The following is a 17,371-nucleotide window of genomic DNA, read 5'->3' on the forward strand; positions in this document are numbered from 1 at the left end:
AAGACTACCAGGGGGAGTCGAGGAGGATGGGTGGTTTGCTCCAGTTCCTCGACGGCCCTGCGCCCCTGGTGCTCTTTTACGTGGGCACGCAGCCCAGCCCCGACGGCGAGCAGGACATGGAGGTGCTGCTGTCGTCGAGCAGCACCAGCGGCGTACTCCCCCAGGATGCCACCTCCGACGTGGTCATGTACTTCGTCAAGTCGCTCACGCCGGGCCCCGTGCTGCCAGGCGCCATCGCCTCGAGCTTCGAGTTTGGCACGCTTCCCATGGGGCCTTCCCTGGCAACACTGGAGCAGGCAAGAGCCCTTCCCCCTCGCCTCTCTCACTCCCTTGTTCCTTGCTTTGGCCCTTGCAGCTGCTCAACCAGGTGTTTATCCCCGTGCTCAGCAAGGAGGCGGGGCGGGGGGAGACGCATTTCTGGGCCACCGAGGTGGCCGAGCACAGCGGAAGTGAGCTCCTCAGCAACATGCAAAGGTTCCAAACTCAGGTTTGCGTGCCGGGGAGAAAGCAGCACTTGTATGTGATCAACTCGCTTCCACTTTGCGCAGGTGTCGACCGTCAAGCAGCTCCTGATTGGTGACACGCAGCTGGCAATACCTGCGCTGCCAGTGGAAACGTTTGACAGAGCGGAGATTGACTTCGACCTCATCCTTCAGGTGCCGTGTGCTATGATAGTGCTACACTGTCCTCATTCACCTATGCATGCTTGTTTTGTCACCAGCTCGAGACTGCAGTTACGGACTGGTTGCAGGCTCTGGAAGCACTAATAGCTCGCGAGCTGAAAAAGGTAACTTCCTATATTGACAGCAGGCACTCTTGCAATGTGATTGATGCTCGCACAGGTTGTAACCGGGAAGAATCCTCTGGCAGAGCTGGAGTTTTGGCGAGACAGGAGCAGCTCGTTGAGCGGTCTCTACCAGCAGCTCAACTCTGCCAAGAGAAAAAGAGTTCTTGCTGTTTTGGAGCATGGCAACAGCAACTCGGAGCTCGTCGGGACCTATAAAGCTCGCGTAAGAGGATTGGCTGGCAGTTTCTTTCACATTGTACACTGTGGGCTGAATGTCGCAGTTTGGCGAGCTTGCCAAAATGTTTCTGGAGGCCAAAGACAATGTCAAGTTCCTCACGACACTAGAGAGGCATTTCAAGGTACTCTCCCAAGTATGTGTGATGCCGGTTAACACCAGCGTTTCAGACTATTGCTGGCGGGGCGCTGCCAAGGGTACTGGAGACAATGAATCCGATGGTGAATGCCCTTCGCATGGTCTGGATTATCTCTCGCCATTATTCGGACGACGCACGAATGGGGTCCTTGATGGAGAGAATTGCACACCAGGTATGGCCGCCAGTTGGCATGCGCGGCGAAAACAAAACTCTTTGTGTAGATTGCTGAAAAGGTTTCATCGGAAATAGACCTGAAGACACTTTTCACGGTGCCTGCTGAATCTGCGGTCTCGAAGCTTACAATCGGCAAAGCTGTGTTGGATTCATGGAGCGAAGTTTATATGCAAGTCCGTGAACGAATTGAAGTTCAGGGTCGTGATCCCAGGTACGAACCATCTCTTTCTTTGGCTTTGGCTGGCGGGCTACACCGTCTTTGCAAGTGCAGGTGGGAGTTCGATAGAAAGAAGCTGTTTGAGCGCACAAGCTACATGGCATCCATTTGCATTGACCTCTTACATATAGTTCAAGTTTATTACGATTTTCACAACTTCCTAGGGCCAGAGCTGAAGGCCGTGACCGGTGATACTCAGGGTGTTGATGCTGTGACCCAGGTAATAGTTGAGGAATGGTTTACTTTGTTCCTACACGTGCTAACGTTGGCAACTCGTGTAAATAGAAAGTTGCTGCGATGATAGAGCCCGTGGAAAAGCTTGCATTTGACGTGTTTGACAAAGCCTTCGCATTGCAATGGTCGGCCACAGTCTCAAACTTCAATATTGAGAAAGAAAATATTGAGCATCTTACGAAAGCATTTATTGACACTTCCTTCAAGAAGCTGCGCAGTGCTGAAGGTGTGGTTCTTCCTATTTTCTTTTCTTTTCTTTTCTTTTCGTTTTTTTTTTCTCTAAGTGAGCTCTTTCTGTATAGGCGCTTTGGAGTTGCTTCGGAGTTTCAAAAACATCAAGAGCGAAGGGACCATCAACAAGCAGATGATGGATAAATTCAATGACATAATTATTCAAGTATTCACGCAGCTATCTCTGTAAGATAATAAGTCTTATTGTCTAGTTTCCCACGATTGATTACTTACCCCATTCATGGTTAATGCAGTTCACCAAGGAGATTGAAAGTGCACGAGAAATTTTTGACCGGCTCTCGTCTACCCCTCCAAGAACTCGGAACCAAGTACTTTTCTGTCGTTTGACCGTTGCTTAAACACCTAGTGGCTGACACCTTTGTGCCTACAGCCTCCGGTTGCAGGTTCGATAAACTGGGCGAGGTCTCTCTTTGGACGTTTACGCAAAACAATGCGGAAATTCGAAACAGGTGGCACGGATATCGTTCAAGCTGCATCAGGGCTGGAGGTTGGTTGTCGTGGTATATCCTTTGTCTTAGCCATGTTTTAACAGATGGAAATACATTATCGAGCGTTTGCAAAGCAAATGATGTATTTTGAGAAGCAATGGATAACGAAGTGGGCGGATTCCGTCAACCACCACGCATCGGTATACATGAAACAGGTACGCCAAAAACCGAAGGCTGAGCTTCATGCAGTGAGGCTTTTGCAGTCCATATTGAGCAAGGGCCCGATAGGGAATGTCTCTATCAATTTTCATCCAAATCTTGTTCAAATCATTAGAGAGGCGAAGTATCTGGACGCAATGGGTTTTCAGCTTCCCGAAGTGGCGCTGAATGTAGCACTCCAGGAAGAAAAGTTTCAAACGTGCATCGAGAGCCTTCAGAATATGTTGCAGGTACCGGATTTTAATCTGGGATTGTGCAGCATTTAAAGAAAATCTTTCCTTCCAGAGGTACCATAATGTCCTGGAGATGTTGACGCCAGTGGAGTCGAAGCTTTTGGCAATTCGTGTGGATAAACTGCAGCATGTGCTTGATCCTGGCTACAACCAGCTAAACTGGAACTCGTTGGGCATTCCGGAATTTGTGGGGGCGTGCATGAAATCAGTCTACGAATTTAAGTCCATAGTAACCCAGGTAAACAAGTCACCTTGACAGTCTCAGTCATGTTCCTTTGTCTTGTCGAACCTGTTTACAGGTTCAAAACAACTCGGCTAGCATCGAGAAAGCCATAGAAACCATTGCCAAAACAAAGCTTTTGAACTTACCATCTGCCACTGGGGATGTCGAAAGCATGGAATTTCAGGTTCTAGTTTGACATATGGTTGCTGCAAAAATGTTATAGCGTGCACCTTTGTGCAGGAGATGTACGATTATATTGAAGAGCAGAGACTTAAGTCCGAGGAGAACGCACTAAAACAGTGAGTGTTAGATCTGACAGAATTTACAAGTTTTTAGCGTTTACGTTACAGGTACCAAGGGATCTCTCCTCTTCTGAAAAAACTGGAAGAAGTGGTGGTAGCAACAAACACGGGATCATCACCTGCGTTGATTGACTACTATAGTTTCTGGGAGCGAAAAATCTTCAAGGCTCTCAACCAGATGGTGATCGGTGGGCTAGATGCTCTTAAAGCTCTCTATCAGAAGGTTCCTACTGTAAAGGTACATGCTCCAAGTTCTTCTGGGTAGCCGTGTGATTATTGTGATGCAGGTTTCAAGCAGTAAGAAACCGGATTTTATACGCTATTTTAAACTGAACTGCTACTTAAATATCCCGGACATAGTTGTGCAGCCAAGCTTGACTGAGCTGACCAAGCTGCTTACAAATATGGTATGCGTTTCGAAGTAACAATTGGGTGTGCGTTGTGACGTAACCCGCCTTGTATCAGGTACGGAGTATCGTTGACTCGGCAAAGCCATTTATCAGGTGGATGGATGGGACTTGTTTGGAGACACCCGAGCAGGTTCGCATCTGGAAAATGATTATAGTTTCCTTGAATCAGTTCAATGCAAACAGAGAGTTGGCAGTGAAGATGCGGAGCCTTTTATCTTTTCATTCTACAGCGACGTCTCGCTTAATCCCAAGGTGCGTTTCGCCACTCTGTTTAGTTAGCTCAAGAGGCTTCTCATACATTGCAGATCATAACATCCATGCTCACGTTAAATACTTGCATCGACAAAGTCTTGACTGGAGCGCACAAGTAAATTGCCATCTTTAAGCGGCATTTCACCTTTGGTTGTTCGTCAGACATTTGGATCACTGGAGAAAGTTTCAACACCTATGGAGGCAAGATAAACTCACCATTATTGGAAAGTTTGCGTCCAAGAATCCAACTTGTGCAAAATTCGAAGAAAAGCTTGCTAAGTATTACAAGGTAATGCATTTTTACCCTTATTGTGGCTTAGATGATTTTTGCAGGTTGCAACCGACATCTTAGAGCTTCCTAAAGAGAAAGCTGTGGAGTTTCTCGTATTTAACAGCCACCAGTTGGCGGCTTCTATCAATCAAGTAGCTCTTGGATGGGTCCAAGCTATTGGGAATGAAATGTCGAACTGTGAAAAGCCCCGAGTGACTGAACTCCACGCAAAGATTGACTACCTGTTCAATACTTTACACCTGGTATAACACCACTTTTGCTTCCTAGTTTTTATCGAGATTGTTTCCGCAGCCTCCAGAGACCTTGGAGACTCTGAAAATGGTCCTGAATGTGGTTGCGGAAGTCCAGAGTTCAGGCATGGTCATGGAGTTAGAGTATGTGATTGCATCTTGGTTGATGTGATCAGGCAATGTCCTTGTCAAACACAGATACATGGACCTGGAAGAAAGAAACAGAACGCGGGAACTTTTTGGACTACACAACGATCCAGAAGAAAAGTCACGTATTTTAAGTATCAGAGAGAGGTAATGTTTTGTAATTTATAATCATTATTTATTTGCAATTTTACTCCTTACCAGATGGCTAACCTTGGAGAAAGAGTGTTCTCTGCTAAACATTTCCTTGCAAGAAATCAAACTGAAGTTCACTGAGACCACAAAGAAACAGGTATCAGCGCACTTCTGTTTTTAAATGCATCTCTCCTGCTTTTATGATTTCAGGTTGTTGAGTTTGCCAAGGAAGTCTCAGGATTTCGTGATCAGGCAGTACAACGAGGTCCGGCAAAAGCTCCGGACCTAGATGTTGGAGTGGAACTAATGGAGACCGCGCATGTATTGTCTCAAGTTCGAAATGGTGAATTTGTCTCATCGCGGTTTTTCAGGCCGAGTTGCTGAGGCTCCAGGGAAATAGGGAACAACTTGTCCTAGCTCAAAAGCTGTTTGACTTGCCTATAACACCATACCCTCTTTTAGCCGAGGTATCATTTGCTGCTATTATGGCACACTACACACTTGTTCTTTGTGACTGAAGGTGGAGACACTGTTGAAAAGCCTTTCACAAATCTATACAGTCTACACCGATTTCAGAACAACCGTTGACAATTACGCTAGCACTTTATGGGTTGAACTGGATATCCAAAGGCTAGTAGCTATTACTGAAGAATTTACTGTTCGGCTGAAGAGACTGCGTACTCTCAAAAACTTTCAACCGTATGCCCTGCTAGAAGCAAAAGTCAAGGGCTTTCAGGATTCGCTTCCGCTTATTCAAGTAAGCTGCTGCACTTAAGGTGTTCTAATGTGCTTCTTTTTGGTGTACGTGTGTAGGACCTGAAAAGTGATGCGTTACGATCACGCCATTGGGAAAAGCTGATGGAAGTAACAGGAAAATCTTTTGACATGGATCCTAAATCATTCACACTGGCAAACCTTTTCAGAATGGAGCTACATAATTTTGCTGCTGTAATCAGGTAACATTACAACTTACCTGTTCCAATTTTACATTTTATTTTTGCTCCTACAGTGACATAACGAATTCAGCACAGAAGGAGCTCAACATTGAAATGGACCTGAAAAAAATGGCTGAAATATGGAAAGAGCAGCAATTTGAAATATTCAAATACAACAAGGACGGCATGGATCGGGGCTGGGCATTAAAATCCACAGAACCTATCGTTGTACTGCTCGAAGATATGATGCTTAACCTTCAGAGCATGGTGAGCTCGCGCTTTGTGCGTGCATTCTTGAACGAAGTAAATAACTGGGAGAGAAAGTTGAGCCTCATTGGAGAGGTCATCGACATCTTAATGCAGGTATTCTTCCCACTTTTTCCACTTACTCATGTAACCATCGATTTATGATCTGTGTAGGTGCAAAGGAAGTGGATGTACTTGGAAAGCATATTTATCTCAGATGATATTCGACATCAGCTGCCCGATGAGGCCAAGCGTTTTGATAATATCGACAAGACCTGGAAGAAGATAATGAATGAAACTGTTAAAAATCCAAATATAGTGGATGCCTGCACGGCACCAGATCGGCTTGCGACGCTCAATGTTCTTTACACGCAGCTGGAAACTTGTCAAAAGAGTCTGACAGAGTAAGAGCTTTTCTGTTCTGCTTTCTTTTTTCAGTACTGTTTTGACCTGCCGGAAAATGCAGGTACTTGGACACAAAGAGAAATGCGTTTCCACGTTTTTTCTTTGTTTCTGATGATGAGCTTCTCTCAGTTTTGGGCAGCTCTGATCCAACTGCTATTCAGGAACACATGCTCAAACTTTTTGACAATTGTGCAGCTTTAGACTTTGGAGAGCGGTCAAAAACTGTTGTCGGGATGAAATCATCTGAAGGTGAAACATATGCCTTACGGGCTCCTATATCAACAGATGGGCCTGTCGAAGTTTGGATGAAAAAGGTGGAAGCTGAAATGAGGCGTTCGCTATATCAAATATCTAAGGAAGGTGTGTATCACTATGCCAAGGCAAGGCGTACCAAGTGGATTACAGACAATCTCGGTATGGTTACCCTTGTTGGGAGTCAAATATGGTGGACATGGGAGGTTGAAGATGCTTTCAACAGTGTGCGGTCTGGTAACAAAAATTCCATGAAAGTCTTTAGCTTCAAGTTGACAGATCAGCTTAACGAGCTAGTTGGAATGGTTCGCTCCGATTTGAGTAATCTACAGCGAAAGAAGGTTCAATGGTTTAAAAGTCTTTTCCTCGAGTGACATGAAGCTTTACGCAGGTGAATGCGTTGATCATTATTGAGGTGCATGCAAGAGATATAATAGATACGTTTGTCCGAGACAGTATTCTGGACCACAGAGAGTTTGCCTGGGAGAGCCAGCTGCGTTTTTACTGGGACCGGGAGGTTGACGATATAGTCATAAGGTTGGATGGCTGTAGTAACTTGTGTTTCACCATACGTTTCTGATTGCAGGCAATGTACTGGACAGTTTCTTTTTGGCTACGAATACATGGGTCTAAACGGAAGGCTCGTCATTACTGCTTTAACCGATCGATGCTATATGACTCTAACAACTGCTCTTACTTACCGTCTTGGAGGCGCTCCCGCTGGCCCAGCAGGAACAGGCAAGACCGAGACGACAAAAGATCTCGCAAAATCTATGGCGTTACTTTGTGTCGTTTTTAATTGTGGTGATGGTCTGGACTACAAGGTTAGTCCAAAGAAGCTCTTGCTTTGGAAAAGCTTACGGTTCTCCTTTTTCACTGTGCAGGCCATGGGGTCGATTTTCTCTGGTCTCGTGCAATGCGGAGCTTGGGGTTGCTTTGACGAGTTCAATCGCATCGAAGCCGAAGTTTTGTCTGTCGTTTCTTCCCAGATTAAGCAAATTCAAGTTTTGTAAACTTCTGTCAAAGACTTCATGCTGATCGATTTTTCCTGCAGGAAGCCTTGAAAAACAACCTCAAAAAGTTTCAATTTGAGGGGAAGGAGATAGCTCTTGATTCGAGGACAGGAATTTTTATTACAATGAATCCAGGTTATGCCGGCAGAACGGAGCTGCCTGACAACTTGAAGGCTCTGTTTCGTCCAGTGACAATGATCGTGCCTGACTTGCAGCAAATCTGCGAGATCATGCTTTTCTCTGAAGGGTACGGTTTTCCTGTTATGAAAGGAGCTCTCTAACTCCCTTTGCTGCAGTTTTGACACAGCAAAAGTTCTAGCAAAGAAGATGACTGTACTTTACAAGCTTGCAAGGGAGCAACTGTCCAAGCAATACCACTATGACTTTGGCCTTCGTGCCCTGAAGTCAGTGCTAGTAATGGCAGGGGCATTGAAACGTGGTGCTCCTGACATGAGTGAACAGCTGGTGCTTATGCGAGCACTTCGTGACATGAACCTGCCGAAGTTCATATTCGAGGACGTACCGTTATTCCTTGGTCTTATTAACGACTTGTTCCCTGGCCTGGATTGTCCTCGTGTGCGCTATCCGTCATTCAATGACATTGTTGAACACGACTTGGAGGTACATAAGCTTGCTAGCAGTGAAAGGCAGCTCTTAGCTGATGGCATCTTGGATTACAGGAAAATGGCTACCTGGTCATGACCGGTCCGAGTGAACAGGTTGATAAAGTTATTCAGCTATACGAAACTATGCTCACTAGACATACCACCATGGTTGTCGGACCAACCGGAGGTGGTAAGAGCGTGATCATACAAACGCTTGCACGAGCTCAGACTAAACTCAATTGTCCAACCAAGTTGAGCATTATAAACCCAAAGGCTCAGCCTACGACTGAGCTCTACGGTTTGATGGGTAAGGACATGGTATTTCTTTTATTTGCTTGATAAGAAACTGTATGCAGATCCTGAGACTCGAGACTGGACGGATGGTCTACTTTCAAATATATTTCGAGAAATGAACAAGCCTCTTGCTCCAGATAGAAACGATAGGTTCTACCTCGTATTCGATGGAGACGTGGACGCTCTGTGGGTAGAGGATATGAACAGTGTGATGGATGACAACAAGCTGCTCACTCTTCCGAATGGAGAGCGAATCCGTTTGCAGAATCATTGTAAGCTGCTTTTTGAGGTACGAGGACTTCGATTTTCCCCTTACTTGATTACTTTATATTCCTTGCTCCCGTAGGTGTCGGATTTGCAGTACGCTTCACCAGCTACCGTAAGTAGGTGTGGGATGGTCTTTGTCGACTCTAAGAATTTGGGATTCAAACCGTATATTTGGAAATGGGTCAACAAACGAGCCAAGTAGGGATTTTGCATTTGTTTGGCTGGATTTACATTTCTAGATGTTACAGTAAGGAGGAAGCTGGATTATTGAACGAACTATTCGAGAAGTACGCACAAAAATGCATAGAATACGTGCTGGAAGGCGTAACAGAGGAGGAAATCACTTCTCCTTTGGTATTGACAATTCCGCTTACCAACCTGAATATGGCTGCTCAACTGTGCACTCTTTTAGAAGCTATCCTGACAGAAGATCAGCCTATCACTGCTCCACAGGTTTTAAAGATGCAAGGAATCTGGACCTTAGTGTTTACGCCTCTCGCATTTTGCAGGTGCTTGAGGCTGTGTTTATTTTTTCTTTGGTATGGTCAATAGGGGCCGGAGTGGTGCAGTCCACGGCAGTCCGTGACCGAGAGCGTTTCGACAAGTTTATCAAGTCTTTGGCTCTAATTGGAACAAGTACTGCGGATCCCCTCCCACCCACACAATTGCCGGCAGAATCCCTCTACGATTTCTGCTTCAGTGTCAAGGATCTTCAGTGGCGATCATGGAAGTTGATGGTCCCGGAATATGAGGTAGATTACTTTTTCAGTATGCTTGTTTTCACCTAATGCATACTTCCTTTGCAGCCTCCACCTGATCGCGTGTTCAGCAAAATCTTGGTTCCAACCATAGATACCGTGAGATCAACGTGGCTTTTGGACACGTTCATGGAGGTAAGCTTGCTACTCTTTTACACGACTTTGTGGCCGAAGAAGTTTCACTCCGTGCAGATTGGCAAAGCTGTTCTCTTCGTTGGAGAAAGTGGAACCGCTAAAACCGTTATCATACAAAAGTACTTGGGCGCTATGCCGACAGCTAGCACGCTGATATTGAGCTCGAATTTTAGCAGTCGCACCACATCCATGGACGTGCAGATTACAGTTGAAGACGTGCTAGAGAAACGAACCAAGGTGCTTGCTCTCTACCTGTCCATTAATGTTCATTCAGCGATGCCTGGGTCTCCCCGCAGGACATTTACGGGCCTCCGGTTGGAAGGAAAATGATACTGTTTATTGATGACATGAACATGCCTAGAGTTGACACGTATGGCACTCAGCAGCCGATTGCAATGCTGAAGCTGCTGATTGAGCGTGGAGGTATATACGACCGAGGGTAAGTGTCTTGTCTCTTTTGTGAGCCCAGGAGGAGTGATGCTTCTTGCCTTGGCAGGAAGGAACTCAACTGGAAATTTATCAAAGACGTGCAGTATGTTGGCGCAATGGGTCGTCCTGGAGGTGCAAGGAACAACGTCGACCCGCGATTTATCTCCCTCTTTGCCGTCCTGGAAATACAGTTTCCATCCAACCAATCCTTGTCGCATATCTATAACGCGATTTTGGAGGCTCATGCCAAGAATCTTGCGTCCGACATTAAGGTTAACGTCAATTTTTGCTTCTTCTATACCTCAACATTGTGTGGTATCTGCAGGAAAGTACTCGAGTCATAACGGACGTCACCTTGGAACTCTACAACTACATACTTGATCGGCTTCCTCCAACACCATCGCGCTTCCACTACATCTTTAATCTACGAGATTTAAGCAGGATATACGAGGGACTCTGCCTGTCTACCCCGGACACAACGAAGAATGCCGCACAGATGGTGCGGCTATGGAGGAACGAGGCACTGAGAATATTCTACGATCGTCTCATCTCTGACAAAGACAAAGAGATTGTGGAGGTACGATATGCTGTCGTACTTTTCATGCTCATTGGCCAGCTCTCATTGCATAAACAGAGTAAGCTCACGGAATTACTCAAACTCAAGCTGCCAAATTCAGCAGACTATGCTGCGGGCAATCCTATCCTGTATGGTGACTACAAGAATGCTCTCAAGGAAAGTGAAGTGCGGCTGTACGTAGACGTTGGAAACTACGACGTAGTGAAGCCAATATTTGAAGAAATCCTGGACGAATACAGCTTGACGAACAAGAGAATGAACCTTGTCATGTTCAAGGACGCGCTGGAGCAGCTGACGCATATTCATCGGATCATGCGCCTTGATCAGGTATGCGTAACAAGATTTTAGCCGCCTTGCCAATATTTTTGCTCCAGGGGAATGCGCTCCTCGTCGGCGTTGGCGGCAGTGGCAAGAAGAGCCTGTCTAAGCTGTCCGCCTTTACGGCTGGATGCAGCATTTTTGAGATAACTCTCACCAGGGGATACAACGAGGAAACATTTAGGGAGGACTTGAAGAAGCTGTATAACATGTTAGGCGTTGAGAACCGTTCTGTAGTCTTCCTTTTCACGGATGCTCACGTTGTGGACGAGGGTTTTCTTGAGCTTGTAAACAACATGCTAACTTCTGGAATGGTACCCGCACTCTTTGCGGAAGACGAGAAGGATGGAATGATCGGCCAGGTAAGTTCGATGCTGTACCCCGGTCATACTGTCCTCACCTTTTCCAATGCAGATTCGAGATGCTGTCACCGCTGCTGGAATCGTCGACACCAAAGAAAACTGCTGGGCCTATTTCATTCGTCGTTGTCGCAGTAACTTGCATGTCACTCTGGCAATGTCTCCAGTTGGTGAACTTTTGAGAACCCGCTGCCGGAACTTTCCTGGCATGGTATACCGTCTTTTTATTTTTTTTTCTCTTTGCCAACACATTTGTTTTATATTTTCTCAGGTGAACAATTGTGTCATAAACTGGCTAACACCATGGCCTGAAGAAGCACTTCACTCTGTGGCTACGGTCTTTCTATCGGAGTTAGACCTCCCGGAAAACCTGCGCCCCCATATCCTAGAGCATATGGTCATGGTTCACCAATCTGTGTGCAAGGTGAGTGCAGATTTTGAGCAGAAAATGCGTCGCTACAACTATGTCACGCCCAAAAACTTTCTCGACTTTATTGAAAACTATCGGACGTCACTCGTCAAGACCAGGGTTAATAACAGTGATATGGCTGCAAGACTGAATGGTGGTCTCCAAAAACTGATTCAGGCGAAGGTTGAGGTTTCAGAAATGCAGGTACACTACCTCTAGCTATTACAAACTTTTTCCTATAATCTGCTATTTCCTAGATTACTCTTGCGGACGCGAAAATTGTTGTTGATGCCAAGACAAAGGAATGTAACGAGCTTCTCGAAGTTATCAGGTAAACTTGCCTTATGCACTGGATGCTTGCCTTATGCACTGAAGGCTAACATATTTAACCTACAGCAAGAATACCGCTGAAGTTCAGACAAAACAAGGCATTGCAAATGATAAAGCCGTGGATTTATCCAAGCAAAGTGAGGTTATAACAAGAGAGAAAGCAGAGGCAGAGGTAGCTCTTGCGGAAGCACTACCAGCATTGGAAGCAGCTGCTGAAGCTCTTAACAGTCTTAAAAAGGAAGAGATTACCGAGATTAGATCTTTTGCCAAGCCTCACATCTTAGTGCAAAAGGTAACAGTTTGTCTAGTGTGATGTGAGATTACTAGGGCCAAAATACAGGTGTGCGAGTGCGTGGTTATCTTGAGGGGCATCAAAGACGTGTCTTGGAAAGGTGCCAAGGCAATGATGGCTGACAACAGGTTTTTGGCCACGTTAATGGAGTTTGACAAGGATTCCATTACCGAGAAGCAGGTTGCTCTGTCGCTCCCCGTCTCCTAACGAGCATGCACAGCTAAGAGGTGTTTTTCAGATGCGAGCTCTCAAGGAGTACTTTAAGGATCCAAAACTGAATTTGGACGAACTAAGTACCATCTCCACAGCCGGAGCTGGGCTTCTCCGCTGGGTGGTTGCCATGGTAAACTACTACGGAGTAGCAAAAGTTGTGCAGCCCAAGAGGCTGGCGGTTGCCAATGCCGAAAAGAATCTAAAGAATGCACAGAAGGAGCTTGAGAAAATACAGGAGGAGGTTTGTTTTTAAAAAGGCACTCTTTGTGTCTTAAGCACCCCTTTACTCCAGCGCAGGTGAGGCAGCTTTCTGAGCAGCTGGGAGCTCTTCAGAAGCAATTTGAGGACAACACAGCAGAGCAGCAAGCACTTAAGGAGAAAGCAGACCTCATGGAGAAGCGTTTGAGCGCTGCTGAACGTCTTATCGTTGGCTTGGGCTCGGAGCACGAGAGATGGTCTCGAGAACTGGGCGACCTTGCTGTTGCTCGAGTCAAGCTGATTGGAGACTGCCTCGTCACCTCCAGCTTCCTGAGGTTGGCTAAACTATGACTATGCTACTACGGTTATGTTGACTTACTACTATCGTTTTCTCCCAGCTACTGCGGGGCATTTACAATGGACTACAGGACGGAGCTCATTCAAAATATCTGGCTCGCAGACATCCAATCCAAAGAGTTGCCCTGCACAGACCCTTTCTTCCTAGAGAACATTTTAACGAGTGAAGTTGAGATTAGCAAGTGGAACAGCGAGGGATTGCCATCGAATGAGCTCTCCATTCAGAACGGCATACTCACAACAAGGGCGTCCCGCTTTCCTCTTTGCATTGACCCGCAAATGCAGGTATAGTTCTGTGATAACTCCAACCCAACTCTTCTTTTGCTGAGCAGGCCATATCCTGGATAAAAAAGAAGGAGGGCAAGCAGCTTGAGGGCCGGGTGAAAACCTTCAATGACTCTGACTTCGTGAAGCAGCTTGAGATGGCAATCCAGTATGGGTTTCCATTTATGTTTGAAAATGTGGACGAGTATATAGACCCTGTCATAGATCCGGTTCTAGAAAGAACATTCACATCTGCTGGTGGTGCAAGGAAAAGTGTCAAGCTCGGGGATAAAGACGTCGAATGGGTGAGCATACAATCTTTCAGGACTGTATTTGTTTTTGACTGTTCAGCGGCAAACAGGACGACAACTTTAGGCTGTATTTAATAAGCAAGCTTCCGAATCCTCACTATGGCCCAGAAATATCCGGAAAGACTATGATCATCAACTATGGCGTCACTGAACAAGGGCTGCAGTCGCAGCTGCTAAATGCCACGGTAAGCTGGCCAGCTTTCTGAGTTTGACGCTCTTTTTTGCTTTTCAACAGGTAAGACATGAAAGGCCCGACCTTGAGGAACAAAGAGAAGAGCTTGTGAGGGACACTAGCGAGAACAAGGCGCTGTTGAAACAGCTCGAAGACACCCTTCTGCGGGTATGCCTGGTGTTCGTTCCTACGTAAACCTGCAATGACTACGTTTCCACTCCGGTCTGTCAGGAACTAAGCAATGCCACGGGTAACATTCTGGATAACGAGGAACTGCTGACAACTTTGGAAAACACGAAGCTTAAAGCATCTGAGATTTCTCACAAGCTGAAGCTCGCCCGGGATACGTCCGTAGAGATCGATCAAGTAAGTTGTTGTGTCCATGAACCGTGTGAGTTTTTCTGGTTCGTGTGCAGCTGCGCCTGAGGTACTCCCCGGCTGCCAAGAGGGGTGCCATCCTCTTTTTTGTCATGTCCGGCCTCTCCGCTATCAACAACATGTACGAGTACTCGCTGGCATCCTTTCTGCAAGTGTTTGAGATATCACTGGCCACGAGCAAGCGGGAACCCACACTAGACTCGCGGCTACGCAGCATCATCGACGCTGTCACATACGACGTGTACAATTATACGTGCACGGGGCTGTTTGAGAAGCACAAGTTGATGCTCTCCTTCCAGCTAACAACCAGGATCATCGACGGGGAGACAGGAATGGATCATGCTCAGCTGCAGTTCTTCCTCAAGGGCAACCTGTCTCTGGAGAAATCGCCCCTGCCAAAGCCACACGACTGGTTTCCGGACACGGGGTGGCAAGATGTCGTGGAGATGATGGAACTGGGCCCGCAGTTCAAAGCTCTAGTAGACCACTTCTCGGAGAATGGACCGGAATGGAAGTCATGGTACGAGGAAGATCAGCCAGAGATGGCATCCATGCCAGGACAATTCAACGACAAGCTCAATTTTTTCGAGCAGCTCTGCGTCTTACGCTGCTTCCGCATCGACAGGATCACGGTCGCTGTCACGGTAAAATTGAATGCTAATTGTTTGCTGATCAATGTGTTTGATCACTTGTAAAACTGCAGCGGTACGTGATAGACCGGATGGGAGAGAAGTATGTCATGCCTCCGGTGCTCGACTACAAGAGCATACACCGCCAAAGCTCGGCATTGACGCCCATCGTCTTCATTCTTAGCCCTGGTGCTGACCCAGCTTTCGACGTTTTCAACCTGGGAGAGGAGATGGGGTTCAAGCCCGGTGCAAAGCTCAAGTATATGGCTCTGGGACAGGGAATGGGACCAAAGGCTGCAGAGACACTCGAGTCGGGCTCCGGCCGTGGCCTGTGGGTCATGCTTCAAAATTGTCATCTGCTCCCGTCCTGGCTAAAGACGCTGGAAAAGATCCTTGAGAAGATAACCAAACCTCATCCCGAATTCAGGCTTTGGCTCACCACGGAGCCGACGTCAACTTTCCCTCTTGGCATCCTGCAGCGCAGCTTAAAAGTTGTCACGGAGCCCCCCAACGGGCTCAAGCTCAACTTGAGATCATCGTACGCCAAAATCACCGAAGAGATGCTTGCCGACTGCCCACACTTTGCTTTCCGTCCGCAGGTGGGTCTCTGCTCTCGGAGGCACTCACGCCACCTTGACTTCTGTATATGTGCAGGTGTTTGTGGTTGCCTTTTTCCATGCAGTGGTGCAAGAGCGGCGAAAGTACGGAAGGCTTGGATGGAATGTCCCTTACGACTTTAACGAGACCGACCTTCGCATCAGGTGAGCTCTTGCGCTAGCTCCGCGTGCTTAACCCCTCGCCTTCCCTCCTGCACAGCCTGTTGCTCATCTCCACGTACCTGCGGAAGGCTTTTGATAACAGGGATGACACCATACCATGGGGCACACTGCGCTACCTCATTGGTGAGGCCATGTATGGAGGGCGTGTCTCGGACTCGTTCGACCGGAGGATCTTGAAAACTTACCTGGATGAATACCTGGGGGACTTTTTGTTTGACAAGTTCCATCCCTTTTTTTTCTACACCAAAGACGATGGCTCTGGCTATATGCTTCCTCCTGCAGGGCCCAGAGAGAACTACACCAATTACATTGACTCCCTACCAATAGTCCAGACGCCCGAGGTGTTTGGTCTCCACTCCAATGCCGATATTAGCTACTACACCAATACGACCAAGAACCTGTGGAAAGACCTTGTGGACTTGCAGCCTCGTGGAGGGGACAGTGGAGGCGGGGTGAGAAGAGAGGACATCATTGAGCGTGTGGCGTCAGATATACTGTCCAAGCTTCCTGTGCCTTTTGATCTTCCTGTGTTGAAGAAAAGATTTGGAGTCCCTACGCCCGTGCAAGTAAGTCACGCCTGCTATTGTTTGTCAACTTCTTGGATGCCTGCCCCAGGTTGTGCTTCTCCAAGAGATTGAGAGATGGAACAGGCTTATTACCAGCATGGCAGAGAGCCTTCGAAAGCTCAAGAAAGCACTTGCTGGAGAGATTGGGATGAGCAAAGACTTAGACGAGCTCTCAACGGCTTTGTTTAATGGGCAGCTTCCAAACATGTGGCGCAGGCTAACCTCTCAGGTATAGATCAGTTTTATGAAATCCGTATTATTGATGTGTTGGTTAATGTTAATGCATTGGAAATTAAATAAAAAATAAAACACAGACAGAGAAGATGCTTGCAGCTTGGATTGTGTGGTTGTTGCGGCGAGATCAACAATACAAAAATTGGGCCGAGCACGGGGAGCCGAAAGTTATGTGGCTGTCGGGCCTCCAGATTCCCGAAACATATATTGCTGCACTTGTTCAAACTGCGTGCAGGGACCGCGGTTGGCCACTAGACAAGTCCACTATCTACACTAAGGTTTTTGTTTATACCGTTTCCTTGCTTGTCATTTAAAGATGCTCCACAGGTGACCAAGTTCAAAAGCATTGACGAAGTCCCGGAGAAGCCCAAGCATGGATGCTATGTCACTGGCCTCTATCTGGAAGGCGCCAATTGGGATCTGGAAAAGTCTGTTCTCAAGCGACAGGTACTAGTCAATGCCAGTGGAAGAGAAGCGTTAACGTTGCTTGTCTCCCCAGGATCCAAAGCAGCTCGTTGTCGAGCTGCCAATATTGGAAATCATTCCCATGGAGGCCAGCAAGATCAAGCTTCAAAACACGTTTAGAACGCCTGTTTACGTCACACAGGCACGCCGAAACGCTATGGGCGTGGGACTCATCTTTGAAGCGGACTTGGCTACTGAGGAACACACGTCACATTGGGTTCTGCAAGGAGTTGCTCTGTCCATGAACATCGACCACTGATGGTGCCAAGGCCATT

The 17,371-nt window shown here is 46.9% G+C and overlaps 1 protein-coding gene across 1 annotated transcript; it reads left to right on the top strand.

The window, feature by feature from the left end:
* The first annotated feature begins 358 nt into the window (after window positions 1-358).
* Window positions 359-17,355, top strand: LOC9647310 (dynein-1-alpha heavy chain, flagellar inner arm I1 complex). Its single transcript, XM_024663879.1, has 71 exons — window positions 359-487; window positions 549-656; window positions 722-787; window positions 843-1,010; window positions 1,069-1,146; window positions 1,193-1,333; window positions 1,383-1,546; window positions 1,607-1,772; window positions 1,838-2,012; window positions 2,089-2,183; window positions 2,272-2,346; window positions 2,409-2,525; window positions 2,571-2,681; window positions 2,730-2,915; window positions 2,971-3,156; window positions 3,218-3,325; window positions 3,382-3,440; window positions 3,492-3,681; window positions 3,731-3,850; window positions 3,909-3,983; window positions 4,037-4,105; window positions 4,159-4,220; window positions 4,268-4,394; window positions 4,439-4,639; window positions 4,689-4,771; window positions 4,826-4,921; window positions 4,976-5,063; window positions 5,117-5,227; window positions 5,278-5,373; window positions 5,427-5,663; window positions 5,720-5,862; window positions 5,916-6,204; window positions 6,262-6,491; window positions 6,554-7,085; window positions 7,136-7,281; window positions 7,331-7,568; window positions 7,629-7,748; window positions 7,799-8,004; window positions 8,054-8,378; window positions 8,438-8,669; window positions 8,719-8,945; window positions 9,003-9,121; window positions 9,172-9,376; window positions 9,433-9,675; window positions 9,730-9,816; window positions 9,874-10,053; window positions 10,113-10,255; window positions 10,313-10,523; window positions 10,571-10,822; window positions 10,880-11,149; window positions 11,197-11,502; window positions 11,555-11,710; window positions 11,771-12,112; window positions 12,166-12,239; window positions 12,305-12,530; window positions 12,579-12,710; window positions 12,769-12,984; window positions 13,041-13,276; window positions 13,340-13,583; window positions 13,631-13,867; window positions 13,924-14,058; window positions 14,109-14,213; window positions 14,277-14,411; window positions 14,462-15,067; window positions 15,127-15,651; window positions 15,707-15,813; window positions 15,869-16,397; window positions 16,447-16,626; window positions 16,712-16,909; window positions 16,959-17,078; window positions 17,131-17,355. The coding sequence occupies exons 1-71, from the start codon at window positions 467-469 to the stop codon at window positions 17,353-17,355; spliced, it is 13,011 nt and encodes a 4,336-aa protein (XP_024519647.1). The 5' UTR covers window positions 359-466.
* The last annotated feature ends 16 nt before the right edge of the window (window positions 17,356-17,371 follow it).

The sequence above is a fragment of the Selaginella moellendorffii genome, unplaced genomic scaffold (assembly GCF_000143415.4).
Source record: "Selaginella moellendorffii unplaced genomic scaffold, v1.0 SELMOscaffold_104, whole genome shotgun sequence".
NCBI classification, from domain to species: Eukaryota; Viridiplantae; Streptophyta; class Lycopodiopsida; order Selaginellales; family Selaginellaceae; genus Selaginella; species Selaginella moellendorffii.